Below are 18,582 nucleotides of genomic sequence, written 5' to 3' on the forward strand. Positions count from 1 at the left end.
GTTCTGGTCCCGTCTAGCCCTGTCCCCTCCGCCCCGGCTCTTCCTGGGTCGCGGGGGAACCTTGGCTCACTCCCTTCCCAAAGGGTTCGCAGGGCCGGACCCTCGAGGGCTCATCTGCCCCCTAGATCTCTGCCGCCCAAGTCCTGCCGCTCGGACCCCGCCCCCCGGGACCCCCTCCTCTCGCCGCCTGCGGCCCCGCCCCTCCTGCTACGAGTGGGCAGCGCTCTCTGGCGGCCGCGTGCCGTGCGCCCTGCGGTTGCCCCCTTTCCGCGGCCGCCCAGCCGGCGTCGGCGGCGGCGTTGTCATGGAGAGGGACGCGGAAGCTACGCCGCTGCCGGGCTGGTGGATGCGGGATAGAGACCCCTGAGCCGGCCGCCGCCTGCAGAATCACCACCCATCCTGCTGCCTCGCCCCCGTGAGGGTCCCCAGAGTCGCTGCGGACGGCACCCCCATGTCTGTCGAGGCGAGCACGCAGGGAGCCTCCCCCAGGACCCTGCGTCCCGGGATCCAGAAGTCGTCGGGCACAGTGACCAAGAAGGGGGATCGCGCGGCCAAGGAGAAGCCTGCGACCGTGCTGCTGCCGGTGGGCGAGGAGGAGCCCAAAAACCCTGGTAGGCTGGCGGCGGGGCTGGGGGATCGGGCCTCGAGGCCTGGAGGCTGTGTGCTACCCACCAGCCTCTTGCGGCTCCGAGTGGCCAGGCCGGATGGTGCGCTGTGGTGCCAGGCACTGACCTGGAGTGCTGGGCGGGGCAGACAGGTGACCCGGGAAATAATAATGGAACTTCTGGTGCCAAGAAGTGCTGTAGGGAAAGGGCTCAGTGTGTGAATGTGCCGGCTCCTGGCACAGGCAGGAGTGTGGTAAGTGGTCACCGTCATTAAGTGTGTGGCCTTGGGCGCGTCTCTTCTCTGTGGTATGGAATGTGAGCCGTGCCCGGCCTATGGAGGTGGGGACGTGTTTTGTAGACTGCAAACTCATCGGTTCATTCAGCGGCACGCACTGATGGCACACCCACTGTGTGCCGAGCTCCTGCTCCACCTTGGAATGTGAATCCCGGTTTGACTCACATCACAGTTCTTGCATCTCAGCTTGGCAGATGTTTGAACTGAACTGATCTTAAAGAGCCCACACTCTGTTTGCGATGCTGACAAAGACAACAAGATGTGATATGATGTATGAGAAAAGAAGGACCAGGGAAGGATGGGGGGGGGGCCCGCGGGGGGCTACCAGAAGGTGCCTGCTCTTCAGCCAGATGCAACACAGAAAGAAAGATGGGCACACTCCCGCATGCGTGGAATTTACGTTCTCTGCGGTAAGAAAACCACGAAAAGTCTAGGTAGGAGTGTGGCTCTGTGTGTTGCAAGTGATAGAACCCCAACCTAAGTTAATTACCCACAAAGGGGAATTTATTGGAAGGCTTCTTTTTTTATTTTTATTTTTTTTTATGTTTTATTGATTTTTTACAGAGAGGAAGGGACAGGGATAGAGAGTTAGAAACACCAATGAGAGAGAAACATCCATCAGCTGCCTCCTGCACACCTCCTACTGGGGATGTGCCCGCAACCAAGGTACATGCCCTTGACTGGAATCGAACCTGGGACCCTTCAGTCCGCAGGCGGACGCTCTATCCACTGAGCCAAACCTGCTAGGGCTGGAAGGCTTCTTAATTCACAGCCACAGCTTTGCCATCAGAGAGGGACAGGAATTTGCTGTTCCTGGACTCCCCATAAAGCAAACTGAGAAAAAGTTATGAGACCTTGGTCAGGTGCCATCTCTTTGTCAGGGCTGGGGGCTGAGGGGAGGGAATGATGAGAGCTGGAGAAAGAGCATTTTCCTGAAGGAGAGACAGGACAAAACCCAGTGACATTAAACACACACACATCCCACGGGGAGATGGGTTATGAGATATTTCAAGAGCCCAGGTGAGAGACAGTGGTGGTTGGAGTAGGATATGAGGGAGAATGGGTTAGGCTCCTGGGAGAAATACTCCGGAGGTAGAAGTAATAAGAATTGGTGCACTAGATGGGGTGGAGAGAAAGGAACATAGCAAGAATGACTCCCGGGTTTCTGGACTGAGGAGGCAGATGGAGAGGGGAAAGCCCGAAGGAAGGGTGTGTGAGGGAGGACCCACTGTCAGAGATCTTACAGGGGGCGGGGCTGGCAGGTTCTCCCATTTGCCAGGGGCACCCTTCCCATCTCCCGGAACCACTTCTTCCTGAAGCAGGAAGAAGCGGGGTCCCTGGGGCCTCCACACCTCCGGTCTGAGTAGTGGGGTGAGTAGTGGGATGCGGTGGGCATCTGTCTGGATTCATACACAGCTTGGATGACTTAATCTTCCTAAAGATTTTGAACAGTGCGGGAAAGGAGTGAGAGCCGCGCACATGTTTGCTAAATAAATAGAAGCCTGCCGCTCTGCTGGACCTCAGGGTCTGCGGGTGGGGAGTGGGAGCGAAGAGATTGTCCCGTCTTTTGCTTCCATCAGGCCTGGCTGGGCTGGGGGCACCCTCGGGGAGGTGGAGGCCCCCCGGGGAGCTGAGAGCGGGGGCAGCGCCCTGACTGGTTGGGTGCGGGAGGAGCCAGCACATTTCCACTCCCCACAGTCCTTTCTCCCACGGTGCTCAGTGGGTCTGACATTTGTAAACGTCTGTAAGACCATCCACCTCAGCGGGGGGCCTGCCCTCCCGTCTGCCCCGCCCGCAGAGGAGTACCAGTGCACCGGGTCCCTGGAGACGGACTTCGCGGAGCTCTGCACGCGGCTGGGCTACTCGGACTTCCCCAAGGTGGTCGCCCGGCCCCGCCCGCACCCCACCTTTGTCCCGTCCTCCTCTGTGTCGGAAAAGCCCATCGTGGGTGAGTGACCGCCCGGGCCACCTCATCCACCCCCAGCCTCCCACTGCACGGAGGGCTGGATGGTGGGGGGAGGGGGGCGCAGGGCAGGGTGGGTGTAAGTGGTGGTGGGGGGTGGCTTCAGGGGGAAATCTCCCTCCAAACCTGGCAGACCCCAGCCTGGCCCCAGCAGCGGAGGCCCCGGCCAGCATCTCCCAAACCCCCCCCCCCATGCCCCCGCTTGGCTGCCCCGCCCCTCACCGTCTCCTTGCACCTCTTTCTGCCAGATGATCAGCGGCTGTCAGGTTCCTGCAGCCTCAACAGCCTGGAGAGCAAGTACGTGTTCTTCCGGCCCACAATCCAGGTGGAACTGGAGCCCGAAGACAAGTCTGTGAAGGAAATCTACATCCGCGGTGGGCCCCCTCCCCCACCGCCCGCCCAACCCACCCCCAGCCCCTCCCGGAGGCCGGAGGCACCGTCTTTCTCTCCCTCCCGTAGGCTGGAAGGTTGAGGAGAGGATCCTGGGCATCTTCTCTAAGTGTCTGCCCCCCCTCAACCAGCTGCAGTCTATCAAGTGAGGGGACGTGGGGGGGGTGGGGAGGGCCAGTGTGGGGGATGGCTCAGGGGAAGGAACTGAAGAGACAGGGAAGCTCCTGGGGAGGTGGGGGGGTGTGGCAGGGAGGATGGTGTGGGAAGGAGGCGCTGCTCCAGCTGTGTTCCTGCGCCTGCACCAACAGCTTTTGGAAGGTGGGGCTGACTGATAAGACCCTGGCCACCTTCATCGCCCTGCTACCTCTCTGCTCATCCACACTCAGGTCAGAGGGAGCCGTTTGGGGAGGGAGGGGAGTGGCAGGTCCCAGCTCCTGTGGGCCCAGCTGGCATCCCTGGGGAAACAGCGTGCGGCTGATACCCGTTGGGTTTTGAAGCTCCCATCTGACAGGAAGCAGAGTCCCTTTTTCTGCCTCTACCAGCGCCTGAAGAGCCTGCCCTTTGAGGCCTCAGCCCCTCCCCTCGCCATCAGTCCTACCGCCACTCTCTCCCGGGAGGGTTTTCTCGGTCCTGGATGCCTGGGGCCTGACGCTGTACTAAGGGCTGGTTCTCACCCTCCAGGTCCGGGCTGTCCGGTGAGGGAGGGGAAGGATCTAGGAACAGATGCTGCAGGGCAGAGCGGGGTGGGGGGGGCAGTGGGGGTGAAAGAGTGGTTCCTGGGGGGAGGGAGTGGGAGCAGAGAGGTGGTGCTACCCCATGGGAGACAATTTTTAGATAGAGACACTTCTAGCCATTAGTTCAATTTGCGTTGTGGCTGGGGAAGAGCCCTCTGTCCTCGCAGCACTGTCCGAGAAGCCACTGCCTTGTGGGTAGGAGACGTATTAGTTATTTAAGGCTGTGGAACAGATCACCTCTGCATGTAGTGGCGTAAAACAACAGGCACCTCTCAGTGTCTGTGAAGTAAGTCTGGAGGCAGGTCAGCGGGGGCTGCCGCTCAGGGTGCTGGTGAGGCTGCAGGGAAGCTGCTGGCTGGGCTGCGGTCCTCTCCCCTGGGACCGGAGCGCCTGCTCCCAGGCCCACTCGTGTGGCAGCTGACAGGCTGCAGCGTGTCCGCCCTGAGCCCCTCCTGGGCGGTCTGAGTGACCCCCCCACCTGGCAGCTCACGTGACCCAGAGAGCACCCGAGGTGGCTGACCTTGGAAGTGACCTCCCCTCACGTCTGCCGCATTCCACTCGTCAGGTGTGGGTCACTAGGTCCAGCCACGCTCCGGGGAAGGGGATTACACAAGGGCATAGAGACACCAGGAAGTGGGGGTCCTCGGGGTCATTCTAGAGGCCACCTCACCACAGGTCGCTAATTCTGGGGAGTGACCCCTCCCCGTGGCCACACTTCTGGATTTTCAGTCTGGAGAATGAAATATAATTTAGTTCTCCTAGAATGTCCTATATTGGGGTCCATCCTTTAACTCTGTTTCCAAGCTGCTCCTCAGAGCCCCCCACTTCCTCTTTGTCCCTTCCTTCACCTGGCCTCGGTGGTGCCCCCCGGTTCTCAGATCAACCCCGCCCTCAGGAAGGTGTCCTTGGAGGGGAACCCGCTGCCCGAGCAGTCCTACCACAAGCTCATGGGACTGGACAGCACGTGAGTCTCCTTTCCGCCACCCCACTCCAAGCCCTCCTAGTCCCCACCCTGCCTTGCCCCCCCTGCGCCTCCCCAGGCACCCTCAGTTCCTGCCCCCCCCCAAACTTCAGACCCGATGACCCTCCTCGTGCCCCCAAGTTCCCTGAGAGTCCAGTGCACGCCCAGGCCCCGGCGCTCCCAGTGACCGCTCCTCCGCCTCCGCCCAGGATCACGCACTTGTCTCTGAGGAACAACAACATCGACGACCACGGGGCGCAGCTCCTGGGCCAGGCGCTGTCCACGCTGCACACCTGCAACCGGACCCTGGTCTCGCTCAACCTGGGCTTCAACCACATCGGAGACGAGGGCGCGGGCTACATCGCGGATGTGCGTGCCCAGGAGGGAGGGACCCGCGGAGCCGGCGCCCGTGGTCTGGTGGTCACGCCCCGCCCCACCCCCCAGGGCCTCCGGCTGAACCGCTCCCTGCTGTGGCTGTCCCTGGCGCACAACCGCATTCAGGACAAGGGCGCCCTGAAGCTGGCCGAGGTGGGCGTGCGGGCCGGGGGCTGCGGGCTGGGTGAGGGGATGGGCTCAGGGAGTCTGACAGCCGCGCCTCGGCCCAGGTCCTGCAGCCCTTCGAGCTGACGCACACCGAAGTGGTGGAGCGCCGGCGCCTCCTGCTGGAAAAGGGGACCCAGGAGCGCTTGCGGTCGGTGAGCTGCACCCCAGCCTCTTCCGAGGCCAGCTGTTTCCCAGCAAGCTGGCCCCGTCCGGGTTCCTCTTCTGTCCTGACTGTCCCCCGGCCCAGCTTCGGCGCTGGCCTAACACACATTGGGGCTGTCACCGCAGAATCCCTCCAGGGGCAGGATGTATTGGTTGGAAGAAAGGAGTAGCCCTGGCCAGGGTGGCTCAGTTGGTTGGAGCATCTTCCCGTACACCTAAAGGTCATGGGTTCAATTCCCGGTCAGGGTGGGGGCACTAGGGAACTGATGGACGTTTCTCTCACTTCGAGGTTTCTCTTGCTCCCTTCCTCTCTCTAAAATCAATAAAAACATGTCCCCGGGTGAGGATTTTGGAGAAAGGAGTAGATTTAGACTGCTAGAACCTGAAATCCCTTGTGACCTTGGCATGTCACTCACAGGACTGTTGAGAGGATTAAATGCATGTAAAACACAGGAACAATATGAGAGTCTGAGCCCCTTCTCCCACCCCCACCCCCAGGGCCCTCTGCCATTTCTCCCCAACAGCACCACCATCCCCAGAAGCCCCAAATGCACTGCTTTAGCATTGAGGCAGGCAGCTGGGGTGGGGGTGCTGCCTGTTGGGCCGCCCCCTAGGCACCGGCTGCCCCCTCCCCCTGCTGGGGAAGGCGCACTGGCTTCTGCCTCCATCCCCTCCCCTTTGTGAGCACAGCCTTCCTCTTCTCGACACGGGGACTCCAAAACAGAACGTGAGAAGAATCAGGTGACGGGAGCCAGCAGTGTGGCGCTGATAGACAAGGGGGACAAGATGCTGGCAGCAAAGACCCCGAAGGGGCTGATCAAGAAAAAGGAGAAGGCCGGGGTAGGTGTGCGGTGGGCAAGAGAGCCTCGGGCAAGCTTGGGAGGAGCAGGTGGAGCGGGAGGGAAGGAGGCCTTCAAAAGCCGACCTCAGGCCCAGGTTCCTGACACTGGCCTCCTCCCAGCCGCTCCCCACCCCCTAGGGAGGGAGGACTTTCATTTGTCTGCTTCCATCCTTCACAGGAAGTGGTGAAGAAAGAGGAGAAGTCGGGGTCTGGACAGTCACCCATACAAGGAAACCTGAAGAAGGAAGACGCCACAAAGACAAGCAAGGGGAGTAGGTGCTAGAGCCCCTCTGCAGCGCCTCCTTGGTTTGGGGGGAGGAGCAGTGGGCCGGGTGCCGGGGGGATGAGCTGGTCTTCTGGGCACACCCCTTTCTAGTCCATTGCCTTTCAGGAGATGGGGTGGAAAGCCCCACCTAGTCCCATATCCTGACCACCGCACCCTGGTTTCCCTGGGCAGACCCCGTGGCCTTGCCCTGAGCAGAGGACCCCCTCCAGCTGGGGATCCCCTCGAGCTCTGTTTCTGTTGCACCCAAACCCAGTTTGAGGGGTCGCCTTCCTGGCCCAGCCCTTCTCCCGGGGGAACCTGGGTGGTAACAGAGGTCTGCACTGTGCATTCTGACCCTCTTCCTGCTCCAGAGGTGACCATCCCTGAGCAGAAACCAACCAAGGGAAAAGGGACCAAGACTGGGAGCAAAGAGAAGCGCAGCATCCTCCTGGAGTCAGAGGTAGGCTTCAGGGGCGGGGGGCGGGGGGGATCACGTCCCAGGAGCCCTCCTGGAATGTCCTGTCCTGTCCTGTGGCTGCGGCCGCTTCCACAGGACACCCCCATCCCAGCCTGGGCTTGCTGGGGGATAACAGGATGCCCCTCCCTTCAGGCTTGAGGGCCCCCTCCCCTTCTTTTTCCTTGCTTATTAGGAGCTCACACGTTTGATCCTGTCTCAAATCAGTTTGCTTCCCAAAAGGCCATTGACTTAACCATCACCACCTCCACCGTTCGCTGGGACAGCTGCCCGGGGAACGGGGCCTCTCATAGTCATGGTGTTGCCCCACTGTGTGTGAGGCTCCTTCAGACCCTCCCTCCTTTGCCCTGGAGCCTCCCTTTCCCTTCCCGCTAGGACCAATCTGTTCCTTGCTTCCCGGACTGTCACCCATTAGCTCCCACCTGCCAGCCCTCCAGCTCTCCTCTCCGAGAGGCTGGCTCTGTCCACCAGGAGACCTTCCCTTTTAGGAGTCCTCTCCGGCACCGGAGACAAGACCTTACAAAAGAGGACGGTCAGGTAGAGAAGGGGGTGAGGATGCCTCGCCCTCCGCTGTCCCGTCTTGTCCAGGCTGCTGTTTCTCACCAGGACTGTGGCACTTTCTTCTCATCCTCTCTCCATCCGTCCCTCCCATCATTGTCCTCGGTGCGCCAGCCCTTAGGCAACGGGGAAAACCCTGTGCCATGTCCTGTTTCTGGCCTTGGACCACCTGCTCTCTCTGCCTGGAACAGCTTTCCCCTCATCTTTATCTGGTATCTACTGGGGACCATTCAGACTTCAGCCCACAGGCCGCCTCCTCTGGGACCCTGAGCTGACTCTGCCACTGGTCACACAGACCACCTTACCACTTCCCTTTCCCACGCCCAGGTGCTGCTTGAGGATATGGGCTTATTGACTCTTGTATCCCCGGCACCTAGGACAACGCCTGGACTATAGCCAGCCCCCAAAACATGTATGTCGAATGAACGAATGATTGGCCTGTTGACCAACCTCTCCATGGCTGCAATTACTCTTCTACTTTAGCAACTGATTGTTGAAGCCACAGAGATGGTCAACCCTCTCTTGGAGCCCGTGGAACACCGAGACGGGAAAGTTTTCATGCCTGGGAACAAGGTCCTCCTGCACCTCAACCTCCTCCGTAAGTGGCCAGCCACCCTGCCCTCCTGTCTCAAGGCTACTTGGTGCCGATACTGCCCTAAGGGTGCCCCCACCCTGACCCCACAGAGCAGAACCTGGTTGGAGGGACACCATCATGATGTCCGAGGCCCTTTGGAGTGAGAGGAAGTCAGGTCCTGGATCGGGAAATTTGGAGGGAGGGAGAGAGATAGGAGGGGGCAGGGGAAATAAAAAGGCTGAGGGAAGGCAGAGGAGGAGTGAGGGCGTGTTGGGGTGAGGAGTCCAGCAGTGAGGGCGTGTTGGGGTGAGGAGTGGGAGCAGTGAGGGCGTGTTGGGGTGAGGAGTCGGAGCAGTGAGGGCGTGTTGGGGTGAGGAGTCGGAGCAGTGAGGGCGTGTTGGGGTGAGGAGTAGGAGCAGTGAGGGCGTGTTGGGGTGAGGAGTGGGAGCAGTGAGGGCGTGTTGGGGTGAGGAGTCGGAGCAGTGAGGGCGTGTTGGGGTGAGGAGTAGGAGCAGTGAGGGTGTGTTGGGGTGAGGAGTAGGAGCAGTGAGGGTGTGTTGGGGTGAGGAGTCGGAGCAGTGAGGGCGTGTTGGGGTGAGGAGTCCAGCAGTGAGGGCGTGTTGGGGTGAGGAGTGGGAGCAGTGAGGGCGTGTTGGGGTGAGGAGTGGGAGCAGTGAGGGCGTGTTGGGGTGAGGAGTAGGAGCAGTGAGGGTGTGTTGGGGTGAGGAGTAGGAGCAGTGAGGGTGTGTTGGGGTGAGGAGTCGGAGCAGTGAGGGCGTGTTGGGGTGAGGAGTTGGAGCAGTGAGGGCGTGTTGGGGTGAGGAGTCCAGCAGTGAGGGTGTGTTGGGGTGAGGAGTCGGAGCAGTGAGGGCGTGTTGGGGTGAGGAGTCGGAGCAGTGAGGGCGTGTTGGGGTGAGGAGTCGGAGCAGTGAGGGCGTGTTGGGGTGAGGAGTCCAGCAGTGAGGGTGTGTTGGGGTGAGGAGTCGGAGCAGTGAGGGCGTGTTGGGGTGAGGAGTAGGAGCAGTGAGGGTGTGTTGGGGTGAGGAGTCGGAGCAGTGAGGGCGTGTTGGGGTGAGGAGTCGGAGCAGTGAGGGCGTGTTGGGGTGAGGAGTCCAGCAGTGAGGGCGTGTTGGGGTGAGGAGTCGGAGCAGTGAGGGCGTGTTGGGGTGAGGAGTCCAGCAGTGAGGGCGTGTTGGGGTGAGGAGTCGGAGCAGTGAGGGCGTGTTGGGGTGAGGAGTCGGAGCAGTGAGGGCGTGTTGGGGTGAGGAGTCGGAGCAGTCAGGGCGTGTTGGGGTGAGGAGTCCAGCAGTGAGGGCGTGTTGGGGTGAGGAGTCGGAGCAGTGAGGGCGTGTTGGGGTGAGGAGTCGGAGCAGTGAGGGCGTGTTGGGGTGAGGAGTAGGAGCAGTGAGGGCGTGTTAGGGTGAGGAGTCGTATTGGGGTGAGGAGTAGGAGCAGTGAGGGCGTGTTGGGGTGAGGAGTAGGAGCAGTGAGGGCGTGTTGGGGTGAGGAGTCCAGCAGTGAGGGCGTGTTGAGGTGAGTCGGAGCAGTGAGGGCGTGTTGGGGTGAGGAGTCGGAGCAGTGAGGGCGTGTTGGGGTGAGGAGTAGGAGCAGTGAGGGCGTGTTAGGGTGAGGAGTCGTATTGGGGTGAGGAGTAGGAGCAGTGAGGGCGTGTTGGGGTGAGGAGTAGGAGCAGTGAGGGCGTGTTGGGGTGAGGAGTCCAGCAGTGAGGGCGTGTTGAGGTGAGTCGGAGCAGTGAGGGCGTGTTGGGGTGAGGAGTCGGAGCAGTGAGGGCGTGTTGGGGTGAGGAGTCGGAGCAGTGAGGGCGTGTTGGGGTGAGGAGTAGGAGCAGTGAGGGCGTGTTAGGGTGAGGAGTCGTATTGGGGTGAGGAGTAGGAGCAGTGAGGGCGTGTTGGGGTGAGGAGTCGGAGCAGTGAGGGCGTGTTGGGGTGAGGAGTAGGAGCAGTGAGGGAGTGTTAGGGTGAGGAGTCATATTGGGGTGAGGAGTAGGAGCAATGAGGGCGTGTTGGGGTGAGGAGTCGGAGCAGTGAGGGCGTGTTGGGGTGAGGAGTCGGAGCAGTGAGGGCGTGTTGGGGTGAGGAGTGGGAGCAGTGAGGGCGTGTTGGGGTGAGGAGTAGGAGCAGTGAGGGCGTGTTAGGGTGAGGAGTCATATTGGGGTGAGGAGTAGGAGCAGTGAGGGCGTGTTGGGGTGAGGAGTCGGAGCAGTGAGGGCGTGTTGGGGTGAGGAGTCGGAGCAGTGAGGGCGTGTTGGGGTGAGGAGTGGGAGCAGTGAGGGCGTGTTGGGGTGAGGAGTAGGAGCAGTGAGGGCGTGTTGGGGTGAGGAGTAGGAGCAGTGAGGGCGTGTTAGGGTGAGGAGTCATATTGGGGTGAGGAGTAGGAGCAGTGAGGGCGTGTTGGGGTGAGGAGTCGGAGCAGTGAGGGCGTGTTGGGGTGAGGAGTCGGAGCAGTGAGGGCGTGTTGGGGTGAGGAGTGGGAGCAGTGAGGGCGTGTTGGGGTGAGGAGTCGGAGCAGTGAGGGCGTGTTGGGGTGAGGAGTCCAGCAGTGAGGGCGTGTTGGGGTGAGGAGTCGGAGCAGTGAGGGCGTGTTGGGGTGAGGAGTCGGAGCAGTGAGGGCGTGTTGGGGTGAGGAGTCCAGCAGTGAGGGCGTGTTGGGGTGAGGAGTCGGAGCAGTGAGGGCGTGTTGGGGTGAGGAGTCGGAGCAGTGAGGGCGTGTTGGGGTGAGGAGTAGGAGCAGTGAGGGCGTGTTAGGGTGAGGAGTCGTACTGGGGTGAGGAGTAGGAGCAGTGAGGGCGTGTTGGGGTGAGGAGTAGGAGCAGTGAGGGCGTGTTGGGGTGAGGAGTCGGAGCAGTGAGGGCGTGTTGGGGTGAGGAGTCGGAGCAGTGAGGGCGTGTTGGGGTGAGGAGTCGGAGCAGTGAGGGCGTGTTGGGGTGAGGAGTCGGAGCAGTGAGGGCGTGTTGGGGTGAGGAGTCGGAGCAGTGAGGGCGTGTTGGGGTGAGGAGTCGGAGCAGTGAGGGCGTGTTGGGGTGAGGAGTCCAGCAGTGAATGCGTGTTGGGGTGAGGAGTGGGAGCAGTGAGGGCGTGTGGGGGTGAGGAGTCGGAGCAGTGAGGGCGTGTTGGGGTGAGGAGTCCAGCAGTGAGGGCGTGTTGGGGTGAGGAGTCCAGCAGTGAGGGCGTGTTGGGGTGAGGAGTCGGAGCAGTGAGGGCGTGTTGGGGTGAGGAGTCGGAGCATGAGGGCGTGTTGGGGTGAGGAGTCCAGCAGTGAATGCGTGTTGGGGTGAGGAGTGGGAGCAGTGAGGGCGTGTGGGGGTGAGGAGTCGGAGCAGTGAGGGCGTGTTGGGGTGAGGAGTCCAGCAGTGAGGGCGTGTTGGGGTGAGGAGTAGGAGCAGTGAGGGCGTGTTGGGGTGAGGAGTCCAGCAGTGAGGGCGTGTTGGGGTGAGGAGTAGGAGCAGTGAGGGCGTGTTGGGGTGAGGAGTCATATTGGGGTGAGGAGTAGGAGCAGTGAGGGCGTGTGGGGGTGAGGAGTCGGAGCAGTGAGGGCGTGTTGGGGTGAGGAGTCCAGCAGTGAGGGCGTGTTGGGGTGAGGAGTCGGAGCAGTGAGGGCGTGTTGGGGTGAGGAGTCCAGCAGTGAGGGCGTATTGGGGTGAGGAGTAGGAGCAGTGAGGGCGTGTTGGGGTGAGTTGTCTCGGGCTGGTAGCTGGGAGCTGGTGGTGGAGTGAGGCTGTCCTGAGGGTGGTGGTGTAAGAGGCACTTTGTCGGCTCCTTCCACCAGGAAACCGCATCACCGAGGTGGGGCTGGAGAGCTTCCTCAACGCGGTGCGGTACCAGGCCCAGTTCCACAAGTCCACCAAGAGTGCGGCCAAGGGCCCCGTGGGGCTGCTCTGGCTGAACCTGGCGGTGAGTCCCCTTCACTGTCCTGCGCCGCTCCTGTGGTTTCCTAGTTCTTTTTGTCACACACGCTGCGTCTGTCTTGCTGCAAGATCAGCAGTCAGACTCACTCTGCCTTTTGTCCACGCCCCGCAGCCCCTCGCCCATCCTGTCCCAGGAAGCTTTCCTCCCAGAAAACGCGTTTCCATCCCTTTTGCCAGCCGTCGGCCTTCCTTTTCCTCCTCCAGAAAAACAACTTCTCCCCGCAAAACCCTCTGTACATCATGATCCAGGAACTGATGCTGCCCAGGGACCCCATCAGTAAGGCCAAGCCCAGGGAGGAGGAGGCCATGGCTTCCGCCACCTAGCCACCCCCTCGCACCTCCGGCCCACAGACTCCGGCCACAGACGCATCTCCTGTCCAGGAGTGGGCTGGCCTCCCTGAGATCTCAGATCGGGAACGAAGGCCACTGCTGTACTTCCCCCCCTTGAAGTTGTTTAAAACTTTGTTCTGGAACTACGTGGAACATTTGGACTCTCGAGTCTGTTCATGTAACGGCCAGAAATGGCGGAATCGCTGCAGTTTGCCGGGCCTTGCTCTCCTGCCTCCTGAGGGCCTAGTTCTTGCTTGCTCAGGCCAGAGCCAGGCTCTCCTGTTTCCTAGAGCACACGTACCTACAATGTCTGCCATCTTAAACCAGGGACACCCAAATGGTGAGGGGCCAGAGGAGTCAGGAGAGCGGGGGCCCATCAGTGTGGCTCCCTGAGAGGGCCTGACCAGGCGGAGCGGCACAGGGCTGGCTCCTGGGAGCCTCCAGAGCAGTGGCCCTCCTTCCCTCTGGGCAGTTAACCTGGTCCGCATCCCTTCACTCTGTTGCCCGACAGAGATGTGCTCTCCCTGCCGAGAACTTTCTGGGGGAGGCTCAGTGGCTCTCAGGCTTCTGGCCTCTGACCACCTGCTCAGCCTCTGGGCAGCTGGCTGAGCTGCTGCAGGAAACCTGGCCAAGCTTTAGGTTCCCAACACGAGCAATTACAGGTGCTTGGCAAGGATTAGTCACCTCGGCTGCTCAGTTATTCCTGCCTGAATCCCTCCAAAGCAGTGGTTCTCAACCTTTCTAATGCCGCGACCCTTTAATATAGTTCCTCATGTTGTGGTGACCCCCAACCATAAAATTATTTTCGTTGCTACTTCATAATTGTAATTTTGCTACTGTTATGAATTGCAATGTAAATATCTGATATGCAGGATGTCTTAGGCGACCTCTGTGAAAGGGTCGTTCGACCCCCAAAGGGGTCGCGACTCACAGGTTGAGAACTGCTGCTCTAAAGTAAAGCTTCTGTGAACCTTTACAGCCCCCATTCTCGTTCCTGCACTTCACCAATGACTTGTGCACTAATTCTATGCCCAACTGGACCATAAGCTCCCGAGGTCAGCACCTGGAGTCATGCCAGGTTTAGGAGGGGGAAGATTAGGGCTGTTGTCTCTAAGTCCAACCGTGAAGGCAGATAGTGAGGATTTGATGGTTAGTCAGAGGATGTGGCTGTGTCAGTCGTCGCTGGCTTGGGGGTGCGGAGCCTGCAGGGGGTGCAGGCTGATGCTCCTCCCCTGCATGTTTGCCTTTAAAGCCCTTAAAGCCCTGACGCTCACCGAGGGCAGCTCAGGAGGTCTCGTGACTTAGGATCCGCTGCTCCTGTATGTGTGTGTGTTTAAATAAGTGGGTGAAGTGTCTTTTTGTGTTTTGGCCATGGGGCTGTGTAACTTAACAACTGTACTTCAGTGAGCACACATTTGGAGCTTGGGAGAGAATATGGCAGGAGCTGGGTCTGGGACTGGATGTCGGGTGAGGGGGACTTCCTTCTGTCCCTCTATCCAGTCGCAGGGGGAAGAACCACAGTATCTTCTATCAGAGCAGTTTAACAAGAATCACACACACGCCACTACAGTTGAAGAATATTTAACTTTTCTTAAAAAAAAAATCTTAATCATGAAAGGAAGAAAATAAGAGTATACATTATTTTAACAACGGAACAGTCATTTCCATATCTGTATTTTATATATTATATATATATTTATATATGTATATATACACCTAGCACAGTGTGTATATTCTGTGAGTCAGTGGAGAGGTGCCATAGACATGGTACAGGGGCCCATGTTGCAGTGGCTCCTGGGATGGTCCTGGGTGAATTGAGGGACTCCAGCATTTGAACCCCCTACTCTGGGGCCCACCCAGTTTTGAGCTCCGTACCTGATACACTGGTTTTCTGTGGGGGAGGGTGGGCACAGGTGGGGTAAGAGGTCCCCTGAAGCCGGGAAGTCCAGCGGGGAGGGTGTAGCTTGGCCCTGAGCCGCAGAGGCCGGCTCCCGCGCTAGGTGGGCCCACCGGGGACTGGCTCAACCTTCAGGCCCTGATCCTGGAGCTGGGCGAGAACTGGGAGATGCGCGGGAACCTCTTCCCTGGGCGGCGGCTGCCTCCAGCACTCCAGGAACAGAAAGGTCCGAGTTATTTACAACAGCCAAGATGCACATACAATACATACATATTTATAGGAAACCAAGTGACAGAGAGCCTTGGGACCCTGGGGAAAGGAAGGGGAAGAAGAAAGTGCGTTTACACAGAAGCCTTCCTGTTCACTCGCATGCCTGAGGTACCCACGCGTACCAGTGGACACGCATACGTGGGACAAGGGGGCCTTGGAGATGCAGTCAGCATGCACAGGAGACCCAGGACCGGTGGCCTGAGGGAGGGGAAAGACCCTGAAACTGGTCCTGGCCAGCGTGCTCAGTGGTTAGAGTGTTCGATTCCCGGTCACTGGGTTGCAGGTTTGATCCCCAGCCTCTGGTCAGGGTGCCCGAGAGAGGCAACCACTCGATGCCTCTCCCCTTCCCTCTTAAAAAAAAAATCAATGGAAAATATCCTCAGATGAGGATGAGCAAGACACTGAAACTGGACTCCCAAGCAACATGCGGGTCTCCCTCGGTACGTCTCCTGAACTGCCTCTCTACCACGGGAGGAGGCCTGGGGTATCCCCATCCTGTGCCCTGCCCGAGGCCCGTCCCTAGCGGAGGAGTGGGGTGCAGAGGACCGGTGGTGCGCAGTTACAGTCCTGGGGATGAGGCTGCGTCTGCCGCGCGGTCTTCCCGGGGGCTTCTGGTGCCTGTGGAGGGTGCAGTGATGACTGAGGAACTGGCCTGAGATGACCCCTCTCTTAGGTTTTGCCCACAAAGTCCTCAAGCTCCTAAGAATTGGGGGAATTATCTGTACTCAGGGGCAAGGAGACCCCCCTCAGAACCCCTTTTCTCCTCACACTGCGCGGCAGCGTGTCCTCACTAGCGGACGCTCTCCCCTGGGGCTGGTACGAAGAGGAAACCGGCTTCACTCACTGTCCTCAGGGCAGGGCCCCAGTTCGTGGCTGTCCCAGGAGTCAGAGGACGGGGGGTCCTTCACGGGCGGTGACAGGGAGCAGTCTGCCCATCTAGCCGCTTCTGTGTGGAAACTGCCCACAGGCGTGGTGCCGCCGGAGGACTCGCCCCCGAGAGACCTGAGCAGCTCCCTGTAGGCCAGCTCCATGTCCTGGAAGAGTACGGGAAGGTCCGGCTCAGAGGGTCCCTGGGTGCACTGAGGGGAGCCTGGCAGGCCAAGAGCTGGGCTCCCACGGACACACCACTGGCCCCCATCCCCTCGGGAACCTGACCACCAGTGCAAGCTCCCCCGCCCGCCCGCACGACTGAGCACAGGCTGCCTCCTAACCGCCTTGGGGCCTGAGCCCCATGTCCCTCACCTTGAGCCTGTTGAGCTTGAGGGTGAGTTGCTCAATGGTTTGGAAGATTATGCCCATGTCCTTGATGGCCAGGCTGGGGGGCGAGCAGCCGGGGCGCCTTGGCTCTCCATGGCCTCCCCGCGGCTGCGGCTGCGGCTGCGGCTGCGGCTCTGTCCGCCAGGCAGGGAGGCCGTCGGGCTGAGAGAGGTCTGTGCGTGCCCCCGAGGAGTCGGTGCTGGAGTCCAGGGGTCCTGCTGGCATGCTGACATAAAAACAGTTCCCTGTCCCCACGGCGAGAGAGAGCGATTAGGAGGCAAGTGCAGAGCAAGGGGAAGCCACCTCCTCTCCCCTGGCGCTCCCCGCTGCCTGCCTGGGCCAAGGACACCGGCCTAGAGGTGAGCTCAGCGCGCTCGGCCTCGTGCTGCCTACCGCACGCCTAGAGCGCTCCTCACAGAGCCTTCTAGATGGCAGTTCTGCTTAGCGTGCCCCATGCCAGGGGAAGACACTCAGCGGTGACAGTTAAGGCCGAAGTGGCAGGGCTGTGTGTTTCACTGGGGAAATGGGGAAGGGCTCCCATCCCTAGAAGGAAGGGTGAGAAGGTGGTGGCTGGTTTCAGAAACTTGTGAAAAGCCATGGGCAGTAGCCTCCTTGATCCTGCCCCTCGGCCATCTACTTCCCAATCCTGGAGATGCCTCCTCCTCATAGGGGGTCAGACAGCTGGAGGAAGGACGCAGAGGGTCCCTGACCAGGCAGCAGGCATAGGTGGACGCCAAGGAACTATGGAGGGCATGTAGCCTATTTCCACCGTGGCGCTGGAGTGGTGGCTGGTGTGGGCAAGAAGTGGCTCACCGTCAGGCTATCAGGCTAAGGACACTGGGCCCTGGGCACCGGGCCAGGTTCCCGCCCCACGTCATGACAGCACCAGCTGCCTACCCTGCTGCTCTGGGCAGCTCTCGACAAGGGGATGGCACAAGGCCTGTCCCTGTCTGTGGCCACAGGCAGGGCTCTAATGCCCAGGGCCCGGCTCTGCCCTCTGGGCCCCACACGCAGTCTGGCTCCCAGGAGGGGGTCATTACCCGTAGCCTTTGCTCCGCCTTCCACTTCAGGTGGCTCAGCCTCTGCCTGGCCACCCTCTGGTAGTGCAGGGACAGCCTTACTGCCTGCCACCTCAGCTGCACCGCCACCGCCACCACCACCACCAGGGAGAGCAGAAACCGAGAGAGGGGGAGGGAGGAGAGGAGGAAGGAGTGGGGGTGGAGAGAAAGAAAAGGGAAGAACACAGTGAACACAAGCTCACACGTGACTCTACCCCAGGGAGCTGCGGAGAACTTTCCCACCAATTCACCAAAGGACAGAGAAGGAAGCTCAGTTCCCAGAAACCCAGGAGAGAGGGCAGACCTGAAGCAGATGAATAATAAATGCTCCTGGAAAGGGAGGCAGAGCTGAGCACGAGGGGAGGATCGGGAATCCCTCCCACTCCTCAGGAGCATCCTGCCTGCTGCTCTCCTCCACCGGGCTTCCCTCTCCAGCTGACCCCTCCCCTGCCACGACTCCTGCCCTGGGCTCACTGCTCTGGCCAAACCCGTCCTGAGCACCATCCTGGCCAGGCTCAGCTTTGCTTGTCTTAAAGCCGTCCGCCATATCACAGCTGGGTGCCCTCCCTGCCACCTCCTTCACTCGCCACACCCCTTACTCTCCGAGCATCTTCCCAGACTTGTCTGACGGCCCCTCTCTCAGCTCAACCTCTAGGTCAGCTGCATCTCCATCCCACACTGCCAGTTCCTTCATCTGCCACCTGGAGGGACTGGCTGCAAGCAGGAGTCCTTGTCTCTGCAGGCCTGAGGCTCTGAGAAGAGCCACACCTTTTCCTTAGGACTGGCAGACGAGGGAGGGACACTAGCAGACTTTTGCTGATGGCTGATCAGTGCCAGGGACTAGGCAATATCCTCCTATTACAGAACGACGTTCAGAGATGGTCCCGAGTTTGCTCTAAAGTCACACAGGCACGAAGTGATGGAGCTGGGGCTTGGCCCTTGGCTGTCCGACCCCAAAGCCTTTGCCCTCTGCACGCTATCAACACGTCTCGTTCCCCTAGGACCCGGGGGAGCCCCTGCACGCGTGGGGAAGGCAGCAGCCTTTGGAAGGCTCGCCTCTACCCTAGCAAAACCGGCGTTTGTCTCCCCCACGGGCCCCAATTTATGTTACCTTTTCTCACAACTTTGTAACTTCCTGCTGCCTCTGTGCTCGAAGCCTCTTCCTCTGCACTCCTGCCTAGCTCAGGAGGCTCCCAGATGCCAGAATTTCTTGTCCTTGGAGGCAGGTGTTCCAGAGAACAGAGAGCCGCATCCTCCTGCTCGGCCTGGCCCCCCTCTGGCCCTGGGAGCTGGCTGTTCTCCCCATCACCCCCAGTGGGAGCTCGTCCGGGGGAGCCTGGGTCCCAAGGGTGAGAGGTGATGCTGACGACAGAAGGTGTAGGTGTCAGGTCGTCCTCGGGCTCCCCAGCAGCCTGTGGTTCCCTGGGGTGACTTGGCAGCCGGCCCCGCAGGATCAGGTGCCGCAGGATCTCCACTGGA

General features: G+C 60.4%; 2 protein-coding genes across 12 annotated transcripts in view; one reads left to right on the plus strand and one right to left on the minus strand.

The window, feature by feature from the left end:
- Nucleotides 1-219: 219 nt before the first annotated feature.
- LRRC71 (leucine rich repeat containing 71) lies at nucleotides 220-14,050 on the plus strand. 3 transcript variants are annotated; one of them, XM_079760397.1, is made up of 15 exons: nucleotides 220-611; nucleotides 2,699-2,848; nucleotides 3,112-3,237; nucleotides 3,323-3,398; nucleotides 3,562-3,639; nucleotides 4,883-4,951; nucleotides 5,158-5,317; nucleotides 5,393-5,476; nucleotides 5,554-5,643; nucleotides 6,344-6,493; nucleotides 6,673-6,766; nucleotides 7,131-7,219; nucleotides 8,276-8,390; nucleotides 12,153-12,277; nucleotides 12,496-14,050. In XM_079760397.1, the coding sequence occupies exons 1-15, from the start codon at nucleotides 452-454 to the stop codon at nucleotides 12,613-12,615; spliced, it is 1,686 nt and encodes a 561-aa protein (XP_079616523.1). In that variant the 5' UTR covers nucleotides 220-451; the 3' UTR covers nucleotides 12,616-14,050. The 3 variants fall into 3 exon arrangements, 1 of the variants encoding a protein (XP_079616523.1); XR_013812898.1 differs by lacking the exon at nucleotides 12,496-14,050 and having other exon boundaries at nucleotides 8,120-8,390; XR_013812899.1 differs by lacking the exon at nucleotides 12,496-14,050 and having other exon boundaries at nucleotides 8,170-8,390.
- Nucleotides 14,051-14,186: 136 nt separating this feature from the next.
- The window catches only part of ARHGEF11 (Rho guanine nucleotide exchange factor 11), a 76,750-nt gene continuing 72,354 nt past the window's right edge, over nucleotides 14,187-18,582 (minus strand). For 6 of the 9 annotated variants that reach the window (XM_079760395.1, XM_079760392.1, XM_079760391.1 and 3 more), the window contains 5 exons: nucleotides 18,215-18,577; nucleotides 17,086-17,181; nucleotides 16,031-16,290; nucleotides 15,633-15,822; nucleotides 14,187-15,406 (listed from right to left, as the gene is read on the minus strand). In XM_079760395.1, coding sequence (XP_079616521.1) covers nucleotides 15,348-15,406; nucleotides 15,633-15,822; nucleotides 16,031-16,290; nucleotides 17,086-17,181; nucleotides 18,215-18,577 — 968 coding nt within the window. In that variant the 3' untranslated portion in view covers nucleotides 14,187-15,347. Of the gene's footprint in view, nucleotides 15,407-15,556; nucleotides 15,823-16,030; nucleotides 16,291-16,381; nucleotides 16,834-17,085; nucleotides 17,182-18,214; nucleotides 18,578-18,582 lie in introns of those variants that run through there. The other 3 variants (XR_013812897.1, XM_079760393.1, XM_079760396.1) reach the window with 3 other exon arrangements.

This window comes from Cnephaeus nilssonii (assembly GCF_951640355.1).
Source record: "Cnephaeus nilssonii genome assembly, chromosome: 21".
Lineage (NCBI taxonomy): Eukaryota > Metazoa > Chordata > Mammalia > Chiroptera > Vespertilionidae > Cnephaeus > Cnephaeus nilssonii.

Excerpts from the sequence above, each read along its gene's own strand:
- LRRC71 (XM_079760397.1), top strand. The coding sequence starts at position 452 with ATGTCTGTCGAGGCGAGCACGCAGGGAGCCTCCCCCAGGACCCTGCGT. Across the intron at positions 3,640-4,882 it reads CTCTGCTCATCCACACTCAG|GAAGGTGTCCTTGGAGGGGA; the intron begins GTCAGAGGGAGC and ends CCCCGCCCTCAG. Across the intron at positions 8,391-12,152 it reads CCTGCACCTCAACCTCCTCC|GAAACCGCATCACCGAGGTG; the intron begins GTAAGTGGCCAG and ends TCCTTCCACCAG.